At 40.7% G+C, this 21204-nt stretch overlaps 3 protein-coding genes across 3 annotated transcripts; 2 read left to right on the top strand and 1 right to left on the bottom strand.

Moving 5' to 3' along the window:
• The first annotated feature begins 5925 nt into the window (after nucleotides 1-5925).
• Nucleotides 5926-9929, top strand: LOC122011427 (protein ADP-ribosyltransferase PARP3-like). Its single transcript, XM_042567819.1, has 17 exons — nucleotides 5926-6130; nucleotides 6198-6499; nucleotides 6585-6780; nucleotides 6856-6966; nucleotides 7046-7103; nucleotides 7178-7247; nucleotides 7337-7508; nucleotides 7586-7719; nucleotides 7794-8031; nucleotides 8106-8233; nucleotides 8304-8380; nucleotides 8448-8608; nucleotides 8671-8883; nucleotides 8950-9052; nucleotides 9131-9213; nucleotides 9278-9610; nucleotides 9692-9929. The coding sequence occupies exons 1-17, from the start codon at nucleotides 6125-6127 to the stop codon at nucleotides 9752-9754; spliced, it is 2448 nt and encodes an 815-aa protein (XP_042423753.1). The 5' UTR covers nucleotides 5926-6124; the 3' UTR covers nucleotides 9755-9929.
• Nucleotides 9930-10891: 962 nt separating this feature from the next.
• LOC122008405 (hippocampus abundant transcript-like protein 1) lies at nucleotides 10892-17553 on the top strand. Its single transcript, XM_042564123.1, has 14 exons — nucleotides 10892-11248; nucleotides 11523-11634; nucleotides 11978-12090; nucleotides 12580-12702; nucleotides 12794-12966; nucleotides 13216-13291; nucleotides 13426-13512; nucleotides 15290-15370; nucleotides 15453-15485; nucleotides 15651-15704; nucleotides 15906-15947; nucleotides 16810-16888; nucleotides 16985-17055; nucleotides 17156-17553. Exons 1-14 carry the CDS (start codon nucleotides 11069-11071, stop codon nucleotides 17273-17275), a joined length of 1344 nt encoding a protein of 447 aa, XP_042420057.1. The 5' UTR covers nucleotides 10892-11068; the 3' UTR covers nucleotides 17276-17553.
• A 685-nt stretch (nucleotides 17554-18238) lies between these two features.
• Nucleotides 18239-20661, bottom strand: LOC122008404 (rust resistance kinase Lr10-like). The gene is made up of 3 exons (XM_042564122.1): nucleotides 19853-20661; nucleotides 19601-19764; nucleotides 18239-19523 (listed from the first exon to the last, which is right to left on the bottom strand). Exons 1-3 carry the CDS (start codon nucleotides 20569-20571, stop codon nucleotides 18421-18423), a joined length of 1986 nt encoding a protein of 661 aa, XP_042420056.1. The 5' UTR covers nucleotides 20572-20661; the 3' UTR covers nucleotides 18239-18420.
• Between the last annotated feature and the right edge of the window lie 543 nt (nucleotides 20662-21204).

Raw genomic sequence — 21204 nt, 5'->3', positions numbered from 1 at the left:
CTGTCGGCTACCACGCTGAGTCCTCAGACTAACGGAGCCAAACAGCAGAACCGCCACACACCTGTCTGATATACCACTAACCCATCAGTGGTGGTGTGTGCAGTACATGTAACTGGCGATGTGCTCAACCATAGTGGAGCCGACAATCGCGCAGCATGCAATCATGATGCATGACACTAAGCATAGCAATAAACTAATCAGCATAACCATATCCATATATATATAACATGAGCATCATAATATCGATGGTCAAATACAAAGAACTAAAGTACACAGGTCAGATAGGATATCAACAACCTAGGTTCTGAACATAACAAGCATGGTATGTCACTACCTCACTGAGCATATATATAATCATATGGATACTAGCATAAAATGCATAACAGGTGAGCAAACATGCATGTAACGAGAATCCGGTAGTGACATACCGAAATAAGGACGAACATAATTATTACTAAAGGCTATATAACCTACTAGACATATCAACAAGACATATCAAAAAGATAAGTCAAGGTACCCGCCTTTATCTGTAGTCCGTGCCAAACAATCCTCACGTCAGAAACTATCGTCCCGTAATCAGGGTCCTGCATACACATATTCAATTTAGATATTCTAACAAGTATCATTCAGGTAAACTGAATATCAGGACCGAATAAATATACATATTCCCTTTCCGATTAAGGAAACTCAAATTGAATCAATCCAAAATGGTCATCTAAACTCCAACTATTATAACCCAAGAACAATCTCAACTAATACCATCCATTTTTATCAACTCCCCAATTTAAGTTGACTTACTAATGAAATCCAAATATGTTAATTAATCCATTTATTGATAATGATCATACTATCAATATCAACAACTAATTAATCAAAATGATATGGGGAAAAATTTCCAAATTCTATAGAAACACATTCCAATACCTAACACATCTTTTCTTCAACATTTAAACAACCTACTACAGAAATAACCTCCCTACTATGTTAATCTAAAATTAAATAAAACTCACCTCAATGTATGAACAACAAATCAAACGCACACACCCCTAGCAAGAATACCTCATCAACCACTGATCCACAAATTCGAAACCCATAAGATTTGATATCAAATCCATCAGAAATCTTGTAATTCAATTTTAAGCTTGCATTCAACAACCTTACCTCCAATCCAAATGCCCCCAACAACTTATTCGCTGTTGAAGAAGATTATTGTCAGAGCTGATGGTCTCTACAAACCCTAGCAACAATCTTCCCAGCCATAGGGATTCGCCACAGCTAGGGATCTACAATCCAGAACGTCACTGATCCAGTGACAACCACGGTGACAATCAGGCAGAAAAAGAAAACAAGAATCAACAGCACCAGCACCTTATACCTTCCTGTGACCGAGAGGGTGGTAGTGTCGAGCAAAGTCTGGCGAAATCGATGGTGAAGACCAAGCTATGGCACAGTGGTCGACCTCGGTGCACAGATCAGGGGAGAGGAAGGCTCGGGTGCAAGCTAGGGAAGAGAAATCGCGGCGATGCTGCTCCCTTCGGCCTCAAGTGGTGGCGCCGTCCAGTGCGGCTCGGAAAGGAAGAAGAGAGGGAGAGGCCGGCGCTAAGGCTCGGACGCCAGCGGATCGGGGGCGAGGGCGTGCACACGAGGGAGAAGAAGGGATGCTTAGCCGCCGGCTCTCTGTTCCATGGCGTCGTTGGCGTCGGCAGAGGAGAGGGTGGCAGCGGGGTTTGCGGCGCCGGTTGGGAAAGCGATTAGGGCAGAGGGAAGAATCGGGCGTGAGGTTTCGGCGGGGAAGAAGGAACGGATTGAAGGAAATAAAGAAAACAAATAGATAAAAGAAAAGAAAAAAATGGAAAATGTAACTTTTCCTCATTTAAATGGGGTAGCCTAAAGAGGCTTTCCCGGGACCCATAATTGATCCCCGTAACCTACACCATACGGTCTCCGAAAAATTCCAGAAAAATCTTCAAAAATTCCAAAAAATTTCCTTATCATTATTCACAAATTTATGGTATTTTACAGTATTATTGATTATAGAAGGAATATGTGTCCTTATCTAGGTTGAAAATGCCCCCAAGAGGAGCTTATAAGGATTGTCATGTTAAACCCTGCAGGTGGACTTAGTCCGACATGACAATAAAGTTGAGTGGTACTACTCTTGGAGCTAGATATTAATTAAGTGAGTTGTCAGTAACTTACTTAATTAGTGGGCATTCGTAATCTTAAACACAGGGAGACTAACACACTCATAATAAGAAGGAGCCCATAATGTAATTTGGGATTGGTGCGGTAATGCGATAATAAATCTCTAGTGGAATGAGTTATTATTGATGAACTTGAGTTGTGTGTTCGAGGAGAGCACGGGATACTCAAGCTCATCGGAAGGCCAAAACCAATTTCTCCTCTAGGTCCCTGTCGTAGCCTCATTATAGTCTCAAGTCCATCCAAATGTAAGGCTCTTCTTGGTGTCCGAGAAGTAGGCCGGTCCAATGCTTGGTGACCAAGCAAGGGCCGGCCACATCCTCTTCTATAGGGGCCGACCCTTTGCTTGGTGACCAAGCATGAAGGGGCCGACCACAATATTCAAACAAGGAGGGTTGTTTTTGAATTTTTAAAATCTTCTATTTGTAGAAAACTATAAGTTTTAAAATAGAGATTTTAATTTTAAAAACTTTCCTTATTTAAATTTGACTACATGTTTTAATAGAGAGTTTTAAAAGTTTTAAAACTTTCCTTTTTTAACCATCCTCATGGTTTAAGAAAAAAAAAGAAGATAAGTTTTAAAATTAAAATTTTCTATCATCATGTTAAAAAAGGAAATTTTATAAGAGAAGTTTTAAATTTTAAAACATGGTTTTAATTTTAGAACTTTCCTTTTTTAACTCCGATTTTAGGAAAGAGAGCTTGTAAATTTATAAGAGGATTTCTTCTTGTAAAGTTTTTTTTAAAAAATATTTCCTTTTCTCTTGATGAGGTGGCCGGCCACCTTGCTTGGTGCCCAAGCAAGGGGCCGACCATAATTAAAATAAATAAAATTATCATCAATCAAAATTGGTGATTGATTCAATCAAGAGGAAAGAAAAAGAAAAATTAAAAGGGAAAAGGAAAAACTCTTGGATGATTTTATTTTTTTGTAAAATTTTTTTCCTTATTTGCCTTGGGCAAGTAATATAAAAGAAGGGGTGAGGGAGCTTTATGAGACACAACTCTTATTCTTTTTCTTGGAGATCTCAAGTGGTCGACCCCTCTCTTCTTTCTCTTTTCCCTTTTGATCTCTTCTCCTTGGTGGTGGTAGTGGCCGGATTTTAGAAGAAGAGGAGGAAGCTTTTGAGCGGTGTTCATCTTGGAGGATCGTCACCCACACGACGTCCAAGGCGAGACGAGGAATACGACAGAAGATCTCGAGGTCATTAGCTTACAAAGAGAAGGTATAACTAGTAATTTTCTTCCCCATCATACTAGTTATTTTGTTTGTAAAAATTCTAAATACAAGAGACAATTAGATCTAGTGTTTCGAATAAGTTTTTTCGAGTTTGTGTTTTCTTCTTTTTCGAATTTGTGATTCGATTGTTCTTTTTGGTTAACCTAGAGTTATTTAAGGAAATTAAATATTAGCTTTTCTTAAAAAGCTTTGCCTAGGCGGTGGTGGTTGCTCCCATATCTAAGAAGGTCATGTGCCTCGCTATGTAGTTATGAAAGTCAATTTTGGAAATTAATATTTAATGGAATTAATAACATAGGTGGATTTGAATCAATAGTGTTAAGTTTCTCTTGCGATTCAAATCTAAACCATTAAGAACAGATAAGTTAAATTTGGAATCAATGATGTTAAGTTCCGTCTGCGATTCCTAATTTAACTTCTAAAGAACACAATAGGTTATTTAAGGAAAGGTTCGACACTTGTACAAAAAAAATTTTTGTACAATGGAACCGGTACGTTTTCCTTGGATTAACCAACAACTTAGACTTTGCTACTCGAACTCGGAACTCGATTTACTCTTAGTAATTAACAAAAACTAGTCTCAGCTGACAACCTGAGATTATCAACTCAGGTAATTTCAATATATAAGTGAATTTTATTCGATGTATATAAATTCAATTAATTTTTAAATATCTCCGACAGATTATTTGTCTAATAAGAAATTTATTTTATTGTTAAGGAGGCTGGTATAAAGGTATCTAACTAGGGGTTACTGAAATAAAAAAAAAATACAGGAATGAAATTAGTAATTTCTGAACTTGGAACTGAATTGCCTAAGGATCAGTTGAAATAAAATTTGTTGGTTCAACTTATAGGTTGCAAAATTTAATATTATCTATGATGGCAAAAGGCGAATACGTCCGCCCCAGTATCTCCGCTAATTCGTCCAAGGACCAATACGGAAGAGGTAAATCACAGACGACTACTAGCCTTTGGAATAGTGACTAGTACATAAGGGAGACATTTACTTCGGCTTTGACGAGATTTGAACCCTAGACCTCATGGTGGCAATATCTCATGGGCTAGCTACTAGATCGTCCCGAGAGGACATAATTTAACATTATCTATGGTGGCAAAAGGCGAATACGCTTGTCCCTAGCGCCTCCGCCAATCCCGTCCCAAGGCCAATAAGGAGGAGGTAAATCACAGGCGGCTACTAGCCTTTGGAATAGTGACTAGCACATAAGCGAGACATTTATCTCGGCTTTGGCGAGATTTGAACCTCATACCTCATGATGGCAACATTTCATGCGCTAGTCACTAGACCCTCCGAGGGGACAAATTTAACATTATCCATGATGGCAAAAAAAAAGGCGAATACACTCACCCCCAGCGTCTCCATCAACCCGTCCCAAGGCCAACATGGAGGAGAAAAATCACGAGCGGCTATTAGCCTTTGGAATAGTGACTAGCACATAAGGGAGGTATTTACCTCGGCTTTGCTGAGATTCGAACCCCAGACCTCATTATGACAATACCTCATGTATTAACCATTAGACCCATCCAAAGGGATCAATACATTCAACCACTAGACTCATCCATGATGACAAGAAATAGTTGATAGGAAAATATCAAATTATCAAGAATTAAATAACAATAACTAAAGAGAACCTAAAACAAAAAGGTAAAAGGAGAATAGACAATGTTAAAATAAATAAGCTCAGACATAATTTCATTGAAGATATCCAATAAAGAAAACACGGTCTTTCATAGGAAAAAAAAGTAGGTCAAGGTCGGGTTCCACGATGACCAATCCGACAAAAAATCTCAAAATTTTGCTATTAATCAAAGATATATACCTGTGAAGAATGTCGCTAGGGTTCTTCGCGATCACGAGTCGGGAAAGCCGCGTCTTGGCGAGTGAGATGCCTTTGCGAGTGGAATGCCACTATGGTTCTTCGCGGAAGGCCAAAGTAGGTTTTGTCGGATGATGATGACTTTACTAGGGTTTTATGAGTTCGACATTCCGCGATCATGACTTCATGAAAGAATAAGTAGGTCTAATTGTCATTTAATATTTTTTTATGGATATTTTTTCTTAAATTGTAAATTTGGACAGAAAATTTAGGTAATCCCCGAATCCAAAAAATCTTACTTTTCATGATTTTTTGATATGCTCCTTACTTATCGAGCATGATGATAATCAAGGTGTCCCTACGGATGAATCTAGTGGTTAGCACATGAGATATTATCATATTGAGATTTGAAATTTAAATTTTTATAAAATTAAGATAAATATCTCCCTTATATATTAATTATTATTTAAATGACTATTAATTATTCATGATCTAAGGTTATAAGATAACTGTAAAGCTGCGTGGGGCAGGATCATGTCGCGTTGCTAGTACCTATACGTCTTTTTGCCACTGTCACCTGGCGTCGCGACAAAATACACGGGCACCATCGCGTGGAAGCCCAAGTTGCTTCTAGCTTCCGCAGTGCGACACCGCACCGCTGATCCTCCACCTTCCTCCGCCGACGTGTCAGCACCAGGCCGCCGGTGTACACCTGTTCGCCGCCGCTGGCGACACACAACCTCCACGACAGTTGTGACGGAGCACCCGCAGTGCTTTTATCTACACCATAGCAGTCGAGCAAGAGCGTACATTTTGCACTCGGCACCGAAGGTCAAGGAGCAAAGCCATGAAGGTGCATCGTCTTCATCAATCTCATTTTCCTTTTCAGTCAATTTAGTCGTTTCGCCTCGAACTTGAAGGTCCGCGAGACAAGGTCACATAGCCGCGCATCTTCGGAGGAAGGCAGGAATCTCGACAAAGGCAAGCAGAAAGAAGATAAAGATGCCGACCAACAACAACAGCAACCGCAACAACAAGCTTCCAAGAGCAAGAAGCCGAAGGTCGAGGGAGAGAACGGTGAGTCGGCGTCGAAGATCTCCCAGGAGTTTCAAGAATTTTGTAAGGCCACGAGGAAGCATCTCTCGATAGAGGAGATGCGCAGGATACTGGAAGCCAACGAGCAAGATGCTTCTGGCTCTGAGGACGCCGTCGTGCCGAGATGGTACCATGCATCGAATGAACTGAGAATTCCCGAAGTTGAATAGAAATTTCTTTACTGATCGATTTGATATATCTGCAATTAATAGCCAAGACATGATGTTCTACGGAGCGCTGGAGAAATGCCCGATCTGCCAAGGGCAGATCGACAGAACCAGCAGCAACTACGAGTGCAGAGGAGCCTACAGCGAATGGACAAGCTGCACCTACACCACCATGAACGCGCCCCGCAAAGGTCAGCCCATAAAGATCCCCGACGAGATCAGCGACAACTCCATTAAGGAGGTGAGGATAAGTTTCACATGCATTGTTTGTTCAGTTCGGCGGACGAATTAAGATTTGCTCTAACCGGAGTTGCAGTGGATGAAGAGGCAAGAGTCGGCAGGTTATCCTCTCCGGGAATTGTCATCGGCCGACAAGCCTTTGGCCGGTTTTGTGATCTCACTGTCGGGGCGGCTTTCTCGAACACATGTAAAGAAGATTCCATTATGTCTTCTCTGATTCTTCGAATTCATTGGATTAACGCGAACAACTTGTTGATTCGATATAGCAAGCATATAGAGAAGAAATCCAGAAAAATGGGGGAAGAGTCTCTCACGATGTCAACGGTATGCGAAGCTCTACTCTCCCCTGCTCAAATGGCCATGAGCTAATCGTGCTGATTGTTGCTTTCCCTTCACAGAAATTCACTGTCTAGTCGTTTCGCCGGTGGAGCGCGAGAGAGGAGGCTCAGTTCGAGTAGCGGATGCGATGTGCCATTCCTAAACTCGCCTTTGATCAAGTTCAGTATCGGCTTTACGAGTTTGATTTGAATTTGGATTTCTACCGGTGTCTGAAACAGGGAAAGGGGAATTCCCGTGGTGACTGAGAAGTGGTTGATCGACAGCATCGAGAAGAAGCAGTCGCAATCGCTGGACGCCTACGACGTCTCCAATCTCGCGCCCGAAGGGAGGGGAATTCCGTGGGACAAGATGGATCCTGGCGAAGAAGCCATTGAATCTTTGACAGCTGAAGTAGATGCTTTCGATCTTGATTTCTCTCCTCAAGCGATAAACTAAAAAAAAGCAAACTTTGGGTCTCCGTTTCGCAGATCAAGCTTCACGGCAAGCGATGCGTGCACAGCGACAGCAGATTGCGGGAGCAAGGAGGAACTGTGTTCGAAAAAGATGGCGTCGTTTATAGCTGCGCCTTCTCGCAATACGATCATGGACGCGGGAACAACGAGTAGCTTTCTTCCTCGTTGTGAATTGCCATTCGTGAAGCAGAAATTTCCATTTGATCGATCTCTTCTGTTGCAGATACTGCATTCTGCAGCTGGTACAAGTTCCTGGCAAGAACGTGCATCTTTACTACAAGCAAGGCCGCGCCGGAGAAGACGCGACGGCGGACGAGAGCATCGAGGAGTGGAACAGCGTCGGCGATGGGGTGCGCGAATTCACCCGCCTCTTCGAGCTGTTCACCGGCAACGAGTGCGAGCCGTGGGAAAGGGAGAAGAAGTTCCAGAAGAAGCAACTCAAATTCTACCCCGTCGACATGGTTCTTCAACGCTTCAATTTCCGTAGAAAGAATTACCGTTCGCCGGCCGGCTATTAAGCCGCTTACTGATGCAGGGTGATGGCGTCGACGTGAGGCACGGAGGGCTCGGTCTTCGGCAGCTCGGCGTCGCCGTTGCTCACTGCGAGCTCGAGCCGCTCGTCGCAAACCTGATGAAGGTGCTCTGCAGCCAAGAGATTTACAGGTTGATCTATCAACTGCTCATCTTTCCATAATCTGCAATGAAGTTTAAATTGAGATTGAATCTGATACAGATACGCATTGATGGAGATGGGATACGACTCCCCTCATCTTCCCATGGGAATGCTTACTGATCTCCACCTAAAGAGATGTAAGCTAGCCATTGACAATGTCGATGATTCTCCACTGCAGAACTGATTTGTCTCCGTCGTCTTTAGGTGAAGAAGAGCTGCTCAAATTCAGGGAGGAGATTGAGAAGGCTAGCACATCCGAAGTCGAGGCCCGTCTTCTGTGGGATGATTTCAGCAGCAAGTGGTTCACGCTCATGCACTCGGCGCGGCCGTTCGGGTTGAGGAGCTACCGGGATCTCGCCGATCATGTACTTCCTTTCTAGTCTCTGTCCTGGCATTGTAACACAGCTTGAGATCGGAGAATTTGCAGGTGGCGGCGGGGTTAGAAAGGATAAGGGACGTCAATGTTGCTTCTCGCCTTGTTGAAGATGCATCCGGCCACGCAACGGTCATCGATCCGCTTTCCGACAGATACAGGAAGCTCGGCTGCTCGATCACGCCGGTGGAGAGGGAAGAGGAAGCGTACAAGATGATCGTCAAGTATCTGGAGACCACTTACGAGCCGGTGAAGGTCGGCGACGTGGTAAGTCTTTCCACATCCTAGAAGAGACTTTCTGGTGAACTTACGACCGTTGATGCCTCTTTGCAGGTTTACGGCGTGTCCGTGGAGAACATCTTCTCCATTCAGTCAAGCGCCGGTCCTTCCTACGAAGAGATCAAGAGATTGCCAAACAAGATTCTGTTATGGTGTGGTATGTTTACATCAATCTACAAGAAATTGGCTTGCTCGATCAATGATCGAAGCCCTATCAATCTTCTTCGATCTTCAGGTACTAGAACTGCAAATTTGCTTCGGCACTTGCAGAGGGGATTGCTCCCGGCGGTGTGTCAAATTCCGGTGCCCGGATACATGGTAAGCCATAACTAGTGAATTCCGGTAATGCCGATATTGATCGTTTTCGACTCAACTCAACCAGTTCGGGAGAGCAATCGTGTGCTCGGATGCATCCGCGGAGGCTGCTAGATACGGGTACACCGCCGCCGACCGTCCGGAGGGCTTCTTGCTTTTGGGCATCGTCTCTCTCGGAGAAAGGATGATCGAGATGTCCACTGTGCCTGAAGTGAGTGCGAATAAGAAGCTGGAGGAGGAGAAGGTGAGCGTGAAAGGGCTAGGGAAGAAGCGGCCTGAGGAATCGGAACACTTCTGGTGGGACGCCGACGTGAAGGTTCCCTGCGGGCGGCTGGTGGAGTCGGAGCACAGAGACAGCCCGCTTGAGTACAACGAGTACGCCGTTTACGATCCGAAACAGGTGCGCAGAGAGCAGAGTCGCGCGGTGCGCGCGTGCATGGCTGGCCGCTGCGTTTGCTAATTTTGGTGCGTGGTTTTGCAGGTGTGCATGCGATTCGTGGTGGCGGTGAAGTACGAAGTGGTGGCGGCTGGTGCAGAAGGATGAGTCAGGTCTTGTTTTGTGTAGGACTTTTGAAATGAGAGGTCCATTTTGGTCAACTGGTTAGCGTCTGTAAAGCTTGCAATCTTGCTGTTGTATGGGCCCTTTTAGTTGTCTCTTTATGTCAGAGTCTAGTTGTGTTTTAATGGCAGAAAGCAATAACAATTCTAATTAATACTCATCTTTGTCTCTTAGTTGTGTTTTAGTGTTATGATTAATCATTTATTATTCCTTTTTTTAAACCTAAAATACTTTCTTTTTTTTAAAATAAAGAAAATCTATCGAATTAAAATTAAGTAGGCTGAGTAAATTTTGATTAAATTAAATATTTCAATCGTTTTTTTAAAAATATGATTATTTTAATTTATTCGTTCATAAAATTTAAAATTTGATTATGATTTAACGGTAAATTCAAGAATCAAATTTTCAAGAATTTAATTATTCATATGGCAGTCAATTGATATATTTCTTTTATTTGTTTGATTATTCATAGAGCAGCCAATTGATATATATTTTTTTATTGATTGCCGAATTTGAACTCGGATGGATTTGAGAATTAGACTTGACCGTTTTAAGTTATGTTATGCACAATTGTCAATACATGTTCATTCGGTACATTTGCCACCGCAACTAATGTAATACAGATACATCGTCATGGAGGGTGAATTGCAACCGATTTGAAAAGTGCAGGGGTAAAATGATATTTTTGTCAAACAGGGAGGCAAAGTAAAAAAATAATTACGATAAATTTTTTGGGGAGTAAATTGAATACTATGATATCACGCATCGTTTGCCACGTCATCACTCCATGTCGACGGTCGTGGTAGTACGACCACATCCACTTTCGCGAGTAACCGCCGAGAACGACACGCTCGTCCACGCGCGCGGCGGCCTCATGCCCCTTCGCCATGCGTCTCGCGTGTGCTCGATGTCGTCCCTGCACACCTGGATGCCTCGGCCTCGCCGTGCTGACTCATCCGTGAGAAGTTTCGGGCCGACGTCACACCGAGCGCGATGGCGAAAGGTGCCAAGTCATCCTCACCACGTCATCCGTTTTGGTTTCAAGGCTGAGTCAGCATTTGGTGGGGAAACGATCCCTCTCCGTCTTCTTTGATATAAGCTGAGTCGCGAGCACCAACTGGAAGGATAAGCAATCTCAGTCGCGAGCACCAACTGGAAGCGAGAAGAAGAAGAGGCTCTCCGAATCTAATCCATCCGCGGCGGCGGCGGCGGCGTGAAAGAGGTTTCAATTCGCCCCTCCGGCGGGCGCAGTGGAGCGAAGGGGGACGGGATCGTGGGAGATAAGGTTCGGGGTTGAGGATGGGAGGCAACGAAGTTAAGATTTTGCGGCCACTGGTTCACTTGCTGGTTCCTCTCTTCGTCCACTGGATTGCGGAGGAGATGACGGTATCGGTTCTGGTGGATGTCACCACCCGAGCCCTTTGCCCTGGCCAGAGCTCTTGCCCGGAGGTCATCTACATCACCGGCGTCCAACAGACGGTGATATCTCATACACTTGTTCCACTAAATTAGGGTTTCTTTTTCCGTACTTAGCTCGATTCTCGTTGACTCATTCGAAAAACCTGGAATTTTAAATAAATTTGTCTCTTTAGATTTTTAGTATCTCTACAAATTGAATGAGCGATTGCCTGGAATATGTTTGTAGTGTTTTTCTTTATTTTCTGTCACTAAGGTCAACTCCTTCAATAGACTCTAAGATCAATTAAGACGTTGATCTTGCTATTTCTTGATTAGAAATTCACTGTTTCTATAGGTTGTAGGCATATTTAAAATGGTGGTTCTTCCCCTCTTGGGTCAGCTAGCAGATGAGTATGGGCGTAAACCACTCCTTCTGATTACTATTTCCACATCCATAGTGCCATTTGGTATGCTTCTTCACTTCTAATTTTCCCTATAATTCGTGTGATATATATAGGTCATTTAATTCATCTAGTCTGGCATGATCATTTCTGTAAAGATTATTTAAAATTAAGCTATTTTTTTCTTTTTCTAAAACATTATCTGCATAATCTTGTCCATTAAACATAAAGCAACAGTAGTTTAGTAAGAGCAGTAATGATATTTATTATTACTAAAATTCATTTTACATTCCATTTCAATGTCTTTGTACGACCAAAGATAACTTAAATTCTCTATCTATCGATCTACCTTTTTTAAGTAATTCGTTTTTTTCTTTTTAACATTCACTTTTGTATGCTGCAATTTCAGCCATACTTGCTTGGGATGATTCCAGGGCAGCTGTTTACGTGCACTTTGTACTTCGCACAATATCCTACATATTTAGTCAAGGAAGCATATCGTGCATAGCAATTGCTTATGCTGTAAGAGTTTCTCCTTCCTTTTATATATATTGGAAGGAATTAAGTGGATTACCTGTCTATGAATAATTTTAAGCAGCACTGACATAGTGACATACCTTGATTCTGCCAATTACACCTACAATATACTGTCGATACTTTATTTCTTTAATTTATTATCATATAAAGACGAAAGGTTTCCATGAACATTAAACATACCTAAATGTGTGTGTAACATGAGATTTTAATAAGCCTCCCCATAAAAGGTTGATGCAAATATGTTTATGAACTCTGCTTTATGTTGCACCCTTTGTCATTAGCCTTTGATTAAGGAAAAAATGCTGCAAAAGAACATACACTTCAACCAAATATTTGATACCGTGTCCTCACCAGTTTCCCCTTAAACCATTTATTAACAAATACTTCATATGTCTTGGTTCATGATTTTTTACGTATGTCTTCTTGATTAATGTGACTACAATCACTTAAATTTATATTTCAACATTAATCTAGGCTGATGTCATTGAGGTTGGCAAGAGATCTGTAGCATTTGGTTGGATTACTGGGCTTTTCTCTGCCGCTCATGTGCTGGGAAACATCTTAGCACGTTTTCTACCTGAAGAATGGATATTTGAGGCATGTTCTAGACAATATTTATAAAATCTGTCCTTTATCAACACTGAAATACATCTCATTCATGTGTCATCTTATTGTTTGATGCATGTAGGTGTCAATTTGTTTGTTGGTTTGCTCCACAATATACATGAAAGTATTTCTCATTGAGACTCTCAGGGCTGCTCCAAGACAAAGTGATAACAGATCATGTTCAACCATTTTTCTCAATGTGATCATAGAACGTTGGAACTCAATAAAAGATACTATTTTTGTCTTTCGCAATAGGTAAATTTTTATCAGTTGACTATGATTTTAAAAATGAGTTTTTGCAGTTTACCTTCTTTAGCATACCTGTTAAGCTTGTGCACTGTTTTCTTAGAATTGGTCAAAAGGAACTGATTTCATCTATCTATCCTGAGTGCATTGTTCAATTCACTTTGCAACATAAATTTCAAGCTTTTGTTGTAGTAGGTATCTTAGTGGAAAGATGATACTGTTATGTTTCGCTAACTAGAGTATCCAAAAAATATGTAGTGAAACTCTCAAGCGCATCTCATTAATCTCCTTCTTCTATGAACTGGGAATGTCTGGCATCAGTAGCATCTTGCTGGTATAAATCTCACACTTTTCTTTACTTGTACAGTAGATTTTTGTCATTGAATTCTTAATTTTAAGTTCTTTTGTTGTTGTTCTCACGTCCTAAATCCCAATGCGTGGAACTTATATGCATAAGTCTGCTTGCAGTACTATCTTAAGGCGGCCTTTGGATTCAACAAAAACCAGTTCTCAGAGATCCTATTGATGGTTAGCTTTGGATCTATATTTTCTCAGGTACTATGACAAGTGATAAATCGCTCCCTGCGTTCCTAAATTATGTCATACATAATGGATAATTCCTGTTATTTGTATCATTCTTATCTGTTACTATACTGAATTCTCTTCCTCCTTTTCAGTATTGTAAATGGTAATAGGCGGTACCGGGGCGGTTAGTGATTGCCTATCGTTTCGACTGCCTAAGCGGTACTTATGCAGTGTCTAGACGGTTGAATATTTTTTACTTTTCTTATACATGGTATTATAAATAATCATTATTCTTTATAATATTTACTTTTAATCAAATATATTGATTAAAAATTAAATATTTAATCTAAATATTTAATATATATATATATATATATATATAATTAATTAATAGGATAATTTTATTAGGTTTTAATTAAGTCTATTTAAATTATCCCAATCCTAGAAGTAATTTAATTAAATCCTAGCTGGCAACTTACCCGTGTACTCTGTTTCAATCGGACGATGAGTTTGGCACATTATCGGGACCGTGCGACGATTTTGAATGTGTCACTGGGCATGAGCAATGTGTCGAGGCCTATCACCGAATTTGGGTGACGGCTCTGGGCCCATCGTCGAGCTTGGGTGACGTGTCCAGGCTTGCGCGACGTGTATAGAAGCGTCCTAGGGCCCGAAAGCCACCTTCGAGCTCGCTCAACATATCCGAACTCGTCGTCGGACCTAAGCCTTGCATCCGGGCATGTTGCGGTGGCGAAACGATAGTAGCGGTGACTCCAAGCGCGGCAGTGGTAGAAGAAAGTGAGTTACCGCCTAAAAAAGCACTACCTCAGCGACGATGTGGTTGATACCCGCCTCCCGCCTAGGCGGCCGTCTCGACCGCCATTTAGAACATTACTCCTTTTGCTAGTTAAGAGTCAAATTTCACATGTCAATTAAGAAAGAATCCACTTGTTGCAGTTTCGCCCCGTTAGTATTCATTTTTCCTATGTATTAAACTGTGAAGCATTCCTGTGTAAGAGTTATGCAAATGTTAACTCATATTGTAGTTAGAAGACAAACAACTAGCCAAGGACAACCAAGGGATGCTAAGCTATGGTGCATTTATAAGAATTTTTCCTTCAAATAGGACGCGCAACCAAGGGATGCTAAGCTTCTGGGCCTTCCACCATGAGTGCTTTCCGATTTACCCTAATAGCTGATGGGAAACTTTCGTGGAGTCAGGCTGGTCGTCCCAAGTTCGACGATAATTGATTTGGTTAATCATTTTTTCCAATTACATTTTAAACCAACCCTAGGACATAGCCGAACTGGTAATCATATGATAGACTTGAAGAATGGAGCAAGGTTGAATCCCGACGAAGTTGGTGAAAATTGCCCTCCCACATGGGGGCTTGCTCGGTATCCAATTAAAGGGTTGTAAATGAACCAAACGTTCATTAACAAATTTGGTATTTGACTTGGTAAGAACTTATTTTTGTTAATTTAATACACACAAGATCGATTAAATAAATAATTCAGGATGACACATTTTATCGTTTTATATTATTACATTTTAAACCAAGAAGATAACTGGTACTTTTATTGATGCAGAATAATTATCTGGACATCAACAAATACCAATCAAATATCAGTGTGAATATTTTAAGTGTTATTTTCATTCAGGTGTCCCAAAAGTGTTCGCAGTGGGTTACTGAATTTTTTTTTCTATTAAGTCAGTTGTCAGTGATTGATTGTAGAATGATAATGTATTATCTTAACAACCTTAAATGTGCTTGATATGTGAATTTGCTGACTTCTTTTATTTCAGATCTTGGTTCTTCCTTTTATCAATGCTATTATGGGAGAAAAGGGTGTACTTTGTCTTGCTTTGATTGCTTCAATAGCTTATGTCAGTTAAACTTCTCAGATCTATCAACTTTTATAATTTTTTTTCTTTATATATCCAGTGCTAATGCATATTCTCTCTGCAGAGTGTACTTTATGGCATTGCATGGGCTCGTTGGGTATGCTTTTATCAGAATTAATGCCAACCTATGTTTTCTTTCTCAAATTGGATTTCCAAACCATGAACTGCATCAAGATTTATGACTTACGAGTACTTAGTACTTAGAGTAGATATGAACATGCTGTTCGAGGCATATTTAGTTCTAATTACATTATTTCTACAGGTTCCTTACCTTAGTGCATCATTTGGAGTCATCTATGTTCTTGTTAAACCATCTGTAAGTAACTCGCCGCCTGCTAAGTTTATTGTTCCTTAAGGCTTGAACTCAATATGTGTACTAAAGAAACTGACAACTTTACATGCAATACCTATATCAATGGGTCATCATTATAAGTTAAGCAAGGATCAGAAATGCCATGGTAGATAGTTTCATTTTGTACTTTTAACCAATGCTAAGCTGAGATCTCCTTATTGGCAGACTTTTGCTATTATTTCAAAGGCGGCTATTTCAAGTGATCAGGTATTCCCTCAATCTCTTTGGCATTCGTCTAGCATTGGCAAGTCGGTTGATCTAAATAATCTATTCCATGTAACTTCATTACTCAGTGATACTAAGTTTTATTTCTGTTATCTGACTGACTATTAATTTCATTACCTAGTTTCAATTGTTCCTTCTATTCTCATTTATAACTTCTTGTTCTTTGCTCGTCTTCTTTCCTCTTCATCATTTCTCTATCCAGTTCTTTATTACATTTCCAATTGCTTATGGTACCACGCCCATCAATCTCCGTTGCTAGTTAGTTACTTAAACTGTCAGTATCACAACTTCAGATGCAGTGGGTCTAACAAATTTGAAATGATATTAGTGCTCGCGCAAAGACATGAAACTCAGCAGCACTTTCGAAACCTTCCTCATAGACTTTTTCAAGTCCATAAGTTACCTTCCAAAACTTATAAAGCTTGCAACTCCCCTGAGCATACCTTGAAGGTTGCTCTATACAAAACAACAAAAAAATGATCTTAGATTGGTGTTAGGTAGGAAAACATGCAAAATTATTCGATCAACTGAATGTCGGTTGATATCAGCAGGGCATGCATGGTTTTGGGTTGGGAGGAATAAATTCCCTCCTATTTCTATTCTAGCCAATCTGTGATCTTGTTCATTTGATTCTAACCAACAATTATGCTGTGGATCTTCGGTTCTTTTTTAGGATCGAAGTCTCAAAATCTAAATTTAGAAGTGTAAAAATGGTTTAACAGTTGTGCAAATTCATGCAGTAAAAGAAAATTTGGTGAACGGATCAGTCTCATTTCTAACAAATTCTCTCTAATTGTAAGGGAAGAAAATGTTGTTTTCCTGCTCACTATCGATAATATCACAGGGAAAAGCACAAGGACTGATTGCTGGTGTGCAATCCATTGCAAGTTTGCTGTCGCCTATTGTAATGAGCCCACTGACATGTAAGTAGAACACTTGATTCAGATTTATAGGCAGCATAACCTCAATTGCTTCTTCTAACTAAATCATCGAATCTTTCCAATATTTGATTCCTTCAGCTCTTTTTATTTCAAGTGATGCCCCTTTCGATTTCAAAGGTTTCAGCATCCTTGTTGCTTCAATCTCTATGGTATGTTTCTTTCATCATACAACACTCAACATTTGACTAGCAATTCCAACATAAAACTTCACCATGAGATACACTCGATTACTTTTATCATAATAAATAGGTCATTTCGCTTGGCCACGCTTGTATGCTTAACCTTGAACGTCCCGATAAAGCAACTGCTAACAACAAAAGGCCATGCGGTGAAGAAGCTATCGAAGCGCCTCTTATAGCACAGCCTTGAGATGCTCTTGTGCAGTAGTAAACCTTCGGCATTGCGGTGTGAAAAATATAAATAAACGTGTGCTTCCTATGCTCGTAGACTCAAAGAAACTAAGATTATATCAGCAGCATAAAGAGAAGATCTGATTTTGATTGCATGGATGAGCCAAAAGAATGTAGAGAGTAGTGTAAAAAAGATGGAGCTATGAAGTAGGCTTGTATAGAAATTAGGTGAAATGCTTAGCAATTATGTAAATGATTAATTGGAACAACTCCAGCTAAATTCATCCCATTGTCAAATGCTAATATGTCATTTCCTTCCATGTCGATAATCCAATTACCGTCTAGAAGATATTTGACGACATAGTATGTATTGGAAAATTATTGCTTTGTGATCAAAAGGTCACGGTTTTGAATCCTGAAAACAGTCTCTTGCAAAGAGCAGGGTAAGGTTACGTACAATGGATCCTTCCCCGGGACCTCGCATAGTGAGAGATTCATGTACCGAGCTGCCCTTTTTAGTATGTATTGGAAAATCTTTTGAGCACACAAGATGTATGGATTTCTCTCAATTATGATGTTATTTTAATTGTAAATCTATCAGAATATTACATCTTAATTTTGTTAAGCTGATAATCATGAAGTGTGCTTTTATGTAATGCTCTTTAAACATGAATTCATAAAGACAGTTCAGGTTGTTGTTATGCGAAAAGAAAGTACAAGGGGCATTCCATGCATGTTACCTTTTTTTTATTATTCTGTAAATTTTTCAGACTTAATTCAGATATTATGAGAACTATTGTTCACTCAAATGATTTTTCAAAAGAGAAATAAAAGCCACAATTTTACTGACAAAATCAAGAAAACTTAATTGAACCACAGAAAATGAGTTTTTCAATGGAAACATAAAAGATAACAACATCAACAGCAACGCATCTTTCTTATCTAAGCTAAAACTAAACAATTAGAAAACATATAATTAAACTGAATATGAGTTTACTATAAATACATTTCAAAAGGAATTATAACAAAGTTTGTAAACCCAAAACAAGGTTCTTATACTTTTAAGTAACAACACCCTTACCTGAAAGTAAAGACTTAACTTACGGACGATAATTAACATTAAGAGATATACAAAGACACATCCAAATGACAAACAATGATTTCTCATTCTGAAATGCTTTCTAACTCCATGGTTGTCGAATTTGAGCAAGGCTCACCTATTGGAATTGTATCGGTTGAGGAATGAAACGGCTTGGGTGGCAATGGTAGAGTCTCAACATCAGTTTCTAGCATCTCTAATACTCTACTCATTGTCGGCCGATCGTATGATTTAGTTTGAATGCACCACAATCCAATTAAGGCCAACTTTTTCTCCAAAGATTCTATCTCAAATGTGTTATCTAGTCGTGGCTCATCTAATTGAGAGAGTTTGTCATAAATCCAAGAGGGATAGTAAACTTGGCTTGAATTCTCCATGTGAGGATTTACATTCCTCCTCTTTCCTGCCATTTCCAATAGCAGCATTCCAAAGCTATACACATCGGCCTTGTAAGATATAACTCCAAAGCTTCTAGATATTAGTTCAGGAGCTATGTATCCTATTGTTCCTCTTGCGACACTAACCGACACAAGAGCTTTGTTCCTCGGGTATAATTTTGCCAATCCAAAATCTGCGATCTTTGGATTGAAATTACGATCGAGCAGAATATTATGAGGCTTGATGTCGAAGTGTAAAATTTGCATCTCGCATCCCCTATGCAAGTAATCGATGCCTCTTGCAATACCAGTGGCAATCTCAATGAGTTTGTTTGAGGTAAACATATTGCTTGTTCTGTTGGCAAAAATATACTTATCAAGCGAGCCATTAACCATGTACTCATAGACCAATGCTCTTTTGGAATCTTCAGCACAAAATCCAACTAGTCTCACCACATGAACATGATGAATCCTTCCGATAGTTGAAACTTCATTGATGAAGTCGTCGCCATTCAATTTGGAATCCCCCAACAATTTGACAGCGACAAGAACACCACCAGGGAGCTCTCCTTTGAACACGGATCCAAATCCTCCTTGTCCCAACTTATCTCTAAAATGCCTTGTGATCGCGACTATTTCAGAGTAGGCATATCTCTTCGGCACTAATACTTGATGGTTACGAAGAAACCTCTCTACGATATCAATCTCCCCTTTAGCGAGCCATAATTTGTAGGCAAGGAAGATGAAAACTATCATGGGCGCGAGCAGATACCGACCGAGCAGCATTAGAGCTGAATTAGAAGCACAAAGACATAAATACTGTGAGTGACATAGAAATATAAAATAGCTAGAGTTGCTAGCTACATACCTATCAAGATAAGCACAATCTGAGTTGATATCTCTGCAACCGTTATCAGTTTAAAACTCCTGCTGGAGTAACCAAAGTAACTCTTCGCGCAGTCGAAAAATCGTATCTCGCCTCTAATTAAGTAGGAAACAACAGAGCGTACCGAGTAGTTATGATGCGAGAATCTACGATAAATAAACAGATTTGATCAACAGATTAATGAGGTTTCTCGTATGGAATGCTTGTGATTGTTTCCAGAGGTATGGCAGGCACCTTAAAAAAGTCTCATTTAGACACCTACGAATAGCCACGGATAGGGAGGGAGGACGGATTGTGTAACAACGGAACCCCTTTTGTAGGATTGAATGCACTTCAGCTGCAGAAATATTCTTCATAAGAGAAGGGTACGACAAGGAAGAATCGACAAGCACGGGAACACAAGCCAAAGGTTTGCATGAGGATTGGAGGTGTCGTAGTTCGTATGCCGATAGTCCAACTAAGACGTAGGTAAAACTGCTGTCGCTGTGGCTGCTCAGGCAAGGTACAGGCACGTAACTGCTAGCATGGATTTCTTTAGTGCAATTCATGAAACAAGCTGTCTGATCTTCGAAAATGAACTCGCCGTGCGTATCCAATTGCAGTAAAGTTTGAGAGGGGAGATGACAGGTTCCGTCGACCGAGAAATTAGGATCCACTAGATACAATCCAATCATTTCGTCATAGTAGTGTTCACGATCCACTTGGGTAACGTAGTAGTCTGCAGCACCGATGTGGATGACGGCTTCGTCGCCGGCGCAGTTGAGCTCGTAAGCTGGTCTTCCACATCTGGAGGGATCGCCTTTTCGGCGGAAAGGGTGGCTGAGGTTATGGAGCCGACCACAAGAAAAGGAAGGGCAGTGAGAGCCTGCAGCTTCTCCAAAGTTGGAGAAGACGAAAAGAAGGGAGAACAGAGAAGAGTAGAGATAAGGATTCTTCTCCTCCTCCATGATCATCACTGGAAGGGAAAAAAAACTGGAAAAGTGATTGGAATATAAAAGGAAAGCAAAAGATAGAGAGAGAGGAGAGATTGAAGTGAATTCATTGAATTAGCATGGATGCCCACTTGTTGGAAATTTGGCACCCACTTGTTCGCCAAAAGTAAAAGATGGATCGACGACTTGGACTTGAACTCGCTGCCATTCTTAACTTACCGTTGTCATTCAAGTCTCATTCCTGCGACTTTTCGTAGTTGTCCATGGACTTCCTGCAAAGCAGTGCAAAGCAACGCAGAGTGATGTGACGATAAAGAAGGATTCCATTAAAAGTAGGTCAAACGTAAAAAAAAAAAGTCAGTTGACGTGTAGATTGAGGTTAAAAATGGTCAAAGGGGTTCGATCGGAGGCCAGCCGAGTCGGATAATCAGACGAATGTGAGGGTCGATCGGCCTAGAAAGGGTATCGAACGGTCCAAAAAGAGTATCGAATGGCTCGCCTAATGTCAACAGACGAAGTCAAGAGGTAAACGACAAGCCACAACGAGCTTGTTTCGTCGATAGGAGGACATGGTTGGTCGGATGAAGATAACCAATGATAGTCAAGAAACAAGGAAGGAAACGTGCCGGCAGATTCGAGGGACACAGCCGAGTG

The sequence above is a fragment of the Zingiber officinale genome, chromosome 8A (assembly GCF_018446385.1).
Source record: "Zingiber officinale cultivar Zhangliang chromosome 8A, Zo_v1.1, whole genome shotgun sequence".
Classification (NCBI taxonomy): Eukaryota; Viridiplantae; Streptophyta; class Magnoliopsida; order Zingiberales; family Zingiberaceae; genus Zingiber; species Zingiber officinale.
The sequence above is the reverse complement of the archived record's forward strand: the minus strand, read 5'-3'. Positions and strand labels throughout refer to the sequence as shown.

Excerpts from the sequence above, each read along its gene's own strand:
- LOC122011427 (XM_042567819.1), top strand. Across the intron at positions 7,509-7,585 it reads TTGAATCTTTGACAGCTGAA|ATCAAGCTTCACGGCAAGCG; the intron begins GTAGATGCTTTC and ends TCCGTTTCGCAG. Across the intron at positions 9,214-9,277 it reads TTCCGGTGCCCGGATACATG|TTCGGGAGAGCAATCGTGTG; the intron begins GTAAGCCATAAC and ends CAACTCAACCAG.
- LOC122008405 (XM_042564123.1), top strand. The coding sequence starts at position 11,069 with ATGGGAGGCAACGAAGTTAAGATTTTGCGGCCACTGGTTCACTTGCTG. Across the intron at positions 15,371-15,452 it reads TGATTGCTTCAATAGCTTAT|AGTGTACTTTATGGCATTGC; the intron begins GTCAGTTAAACT and ends TTCTCTCTGCAG. Across the intron at positions 17,056-17,155 it reads TTGTTGCTTCAATCTCTATG|GTCATTTCGCTTGGCCACGC; the intron begins GTATGTTTCTTT and ends CATAATAAATAG.
- LOC122008404 (XM_042564122.1), bottom strand. The coding sequence starts at position 20,571 with ATGATCATGGAGGAGGAGAAGAATCCTTATCTCTACTCTTCTCTGTTC. Across the intron at positions 19,765-19,852 it reads CTAAATGAGACTTTTTTAAG|ATTCTCGCATCATAACTACT; the intron begins GTGCCTGCCATA and ends TATTTATCGTAG. Across the intron at positions 19,524-19,600 it reads GATTGTGCTTATCTTGATAG|CTCTAATGCTGCTCGGTCGG; the intron begins GTATGTAGCTAG and ends CTTCTAATTCAG.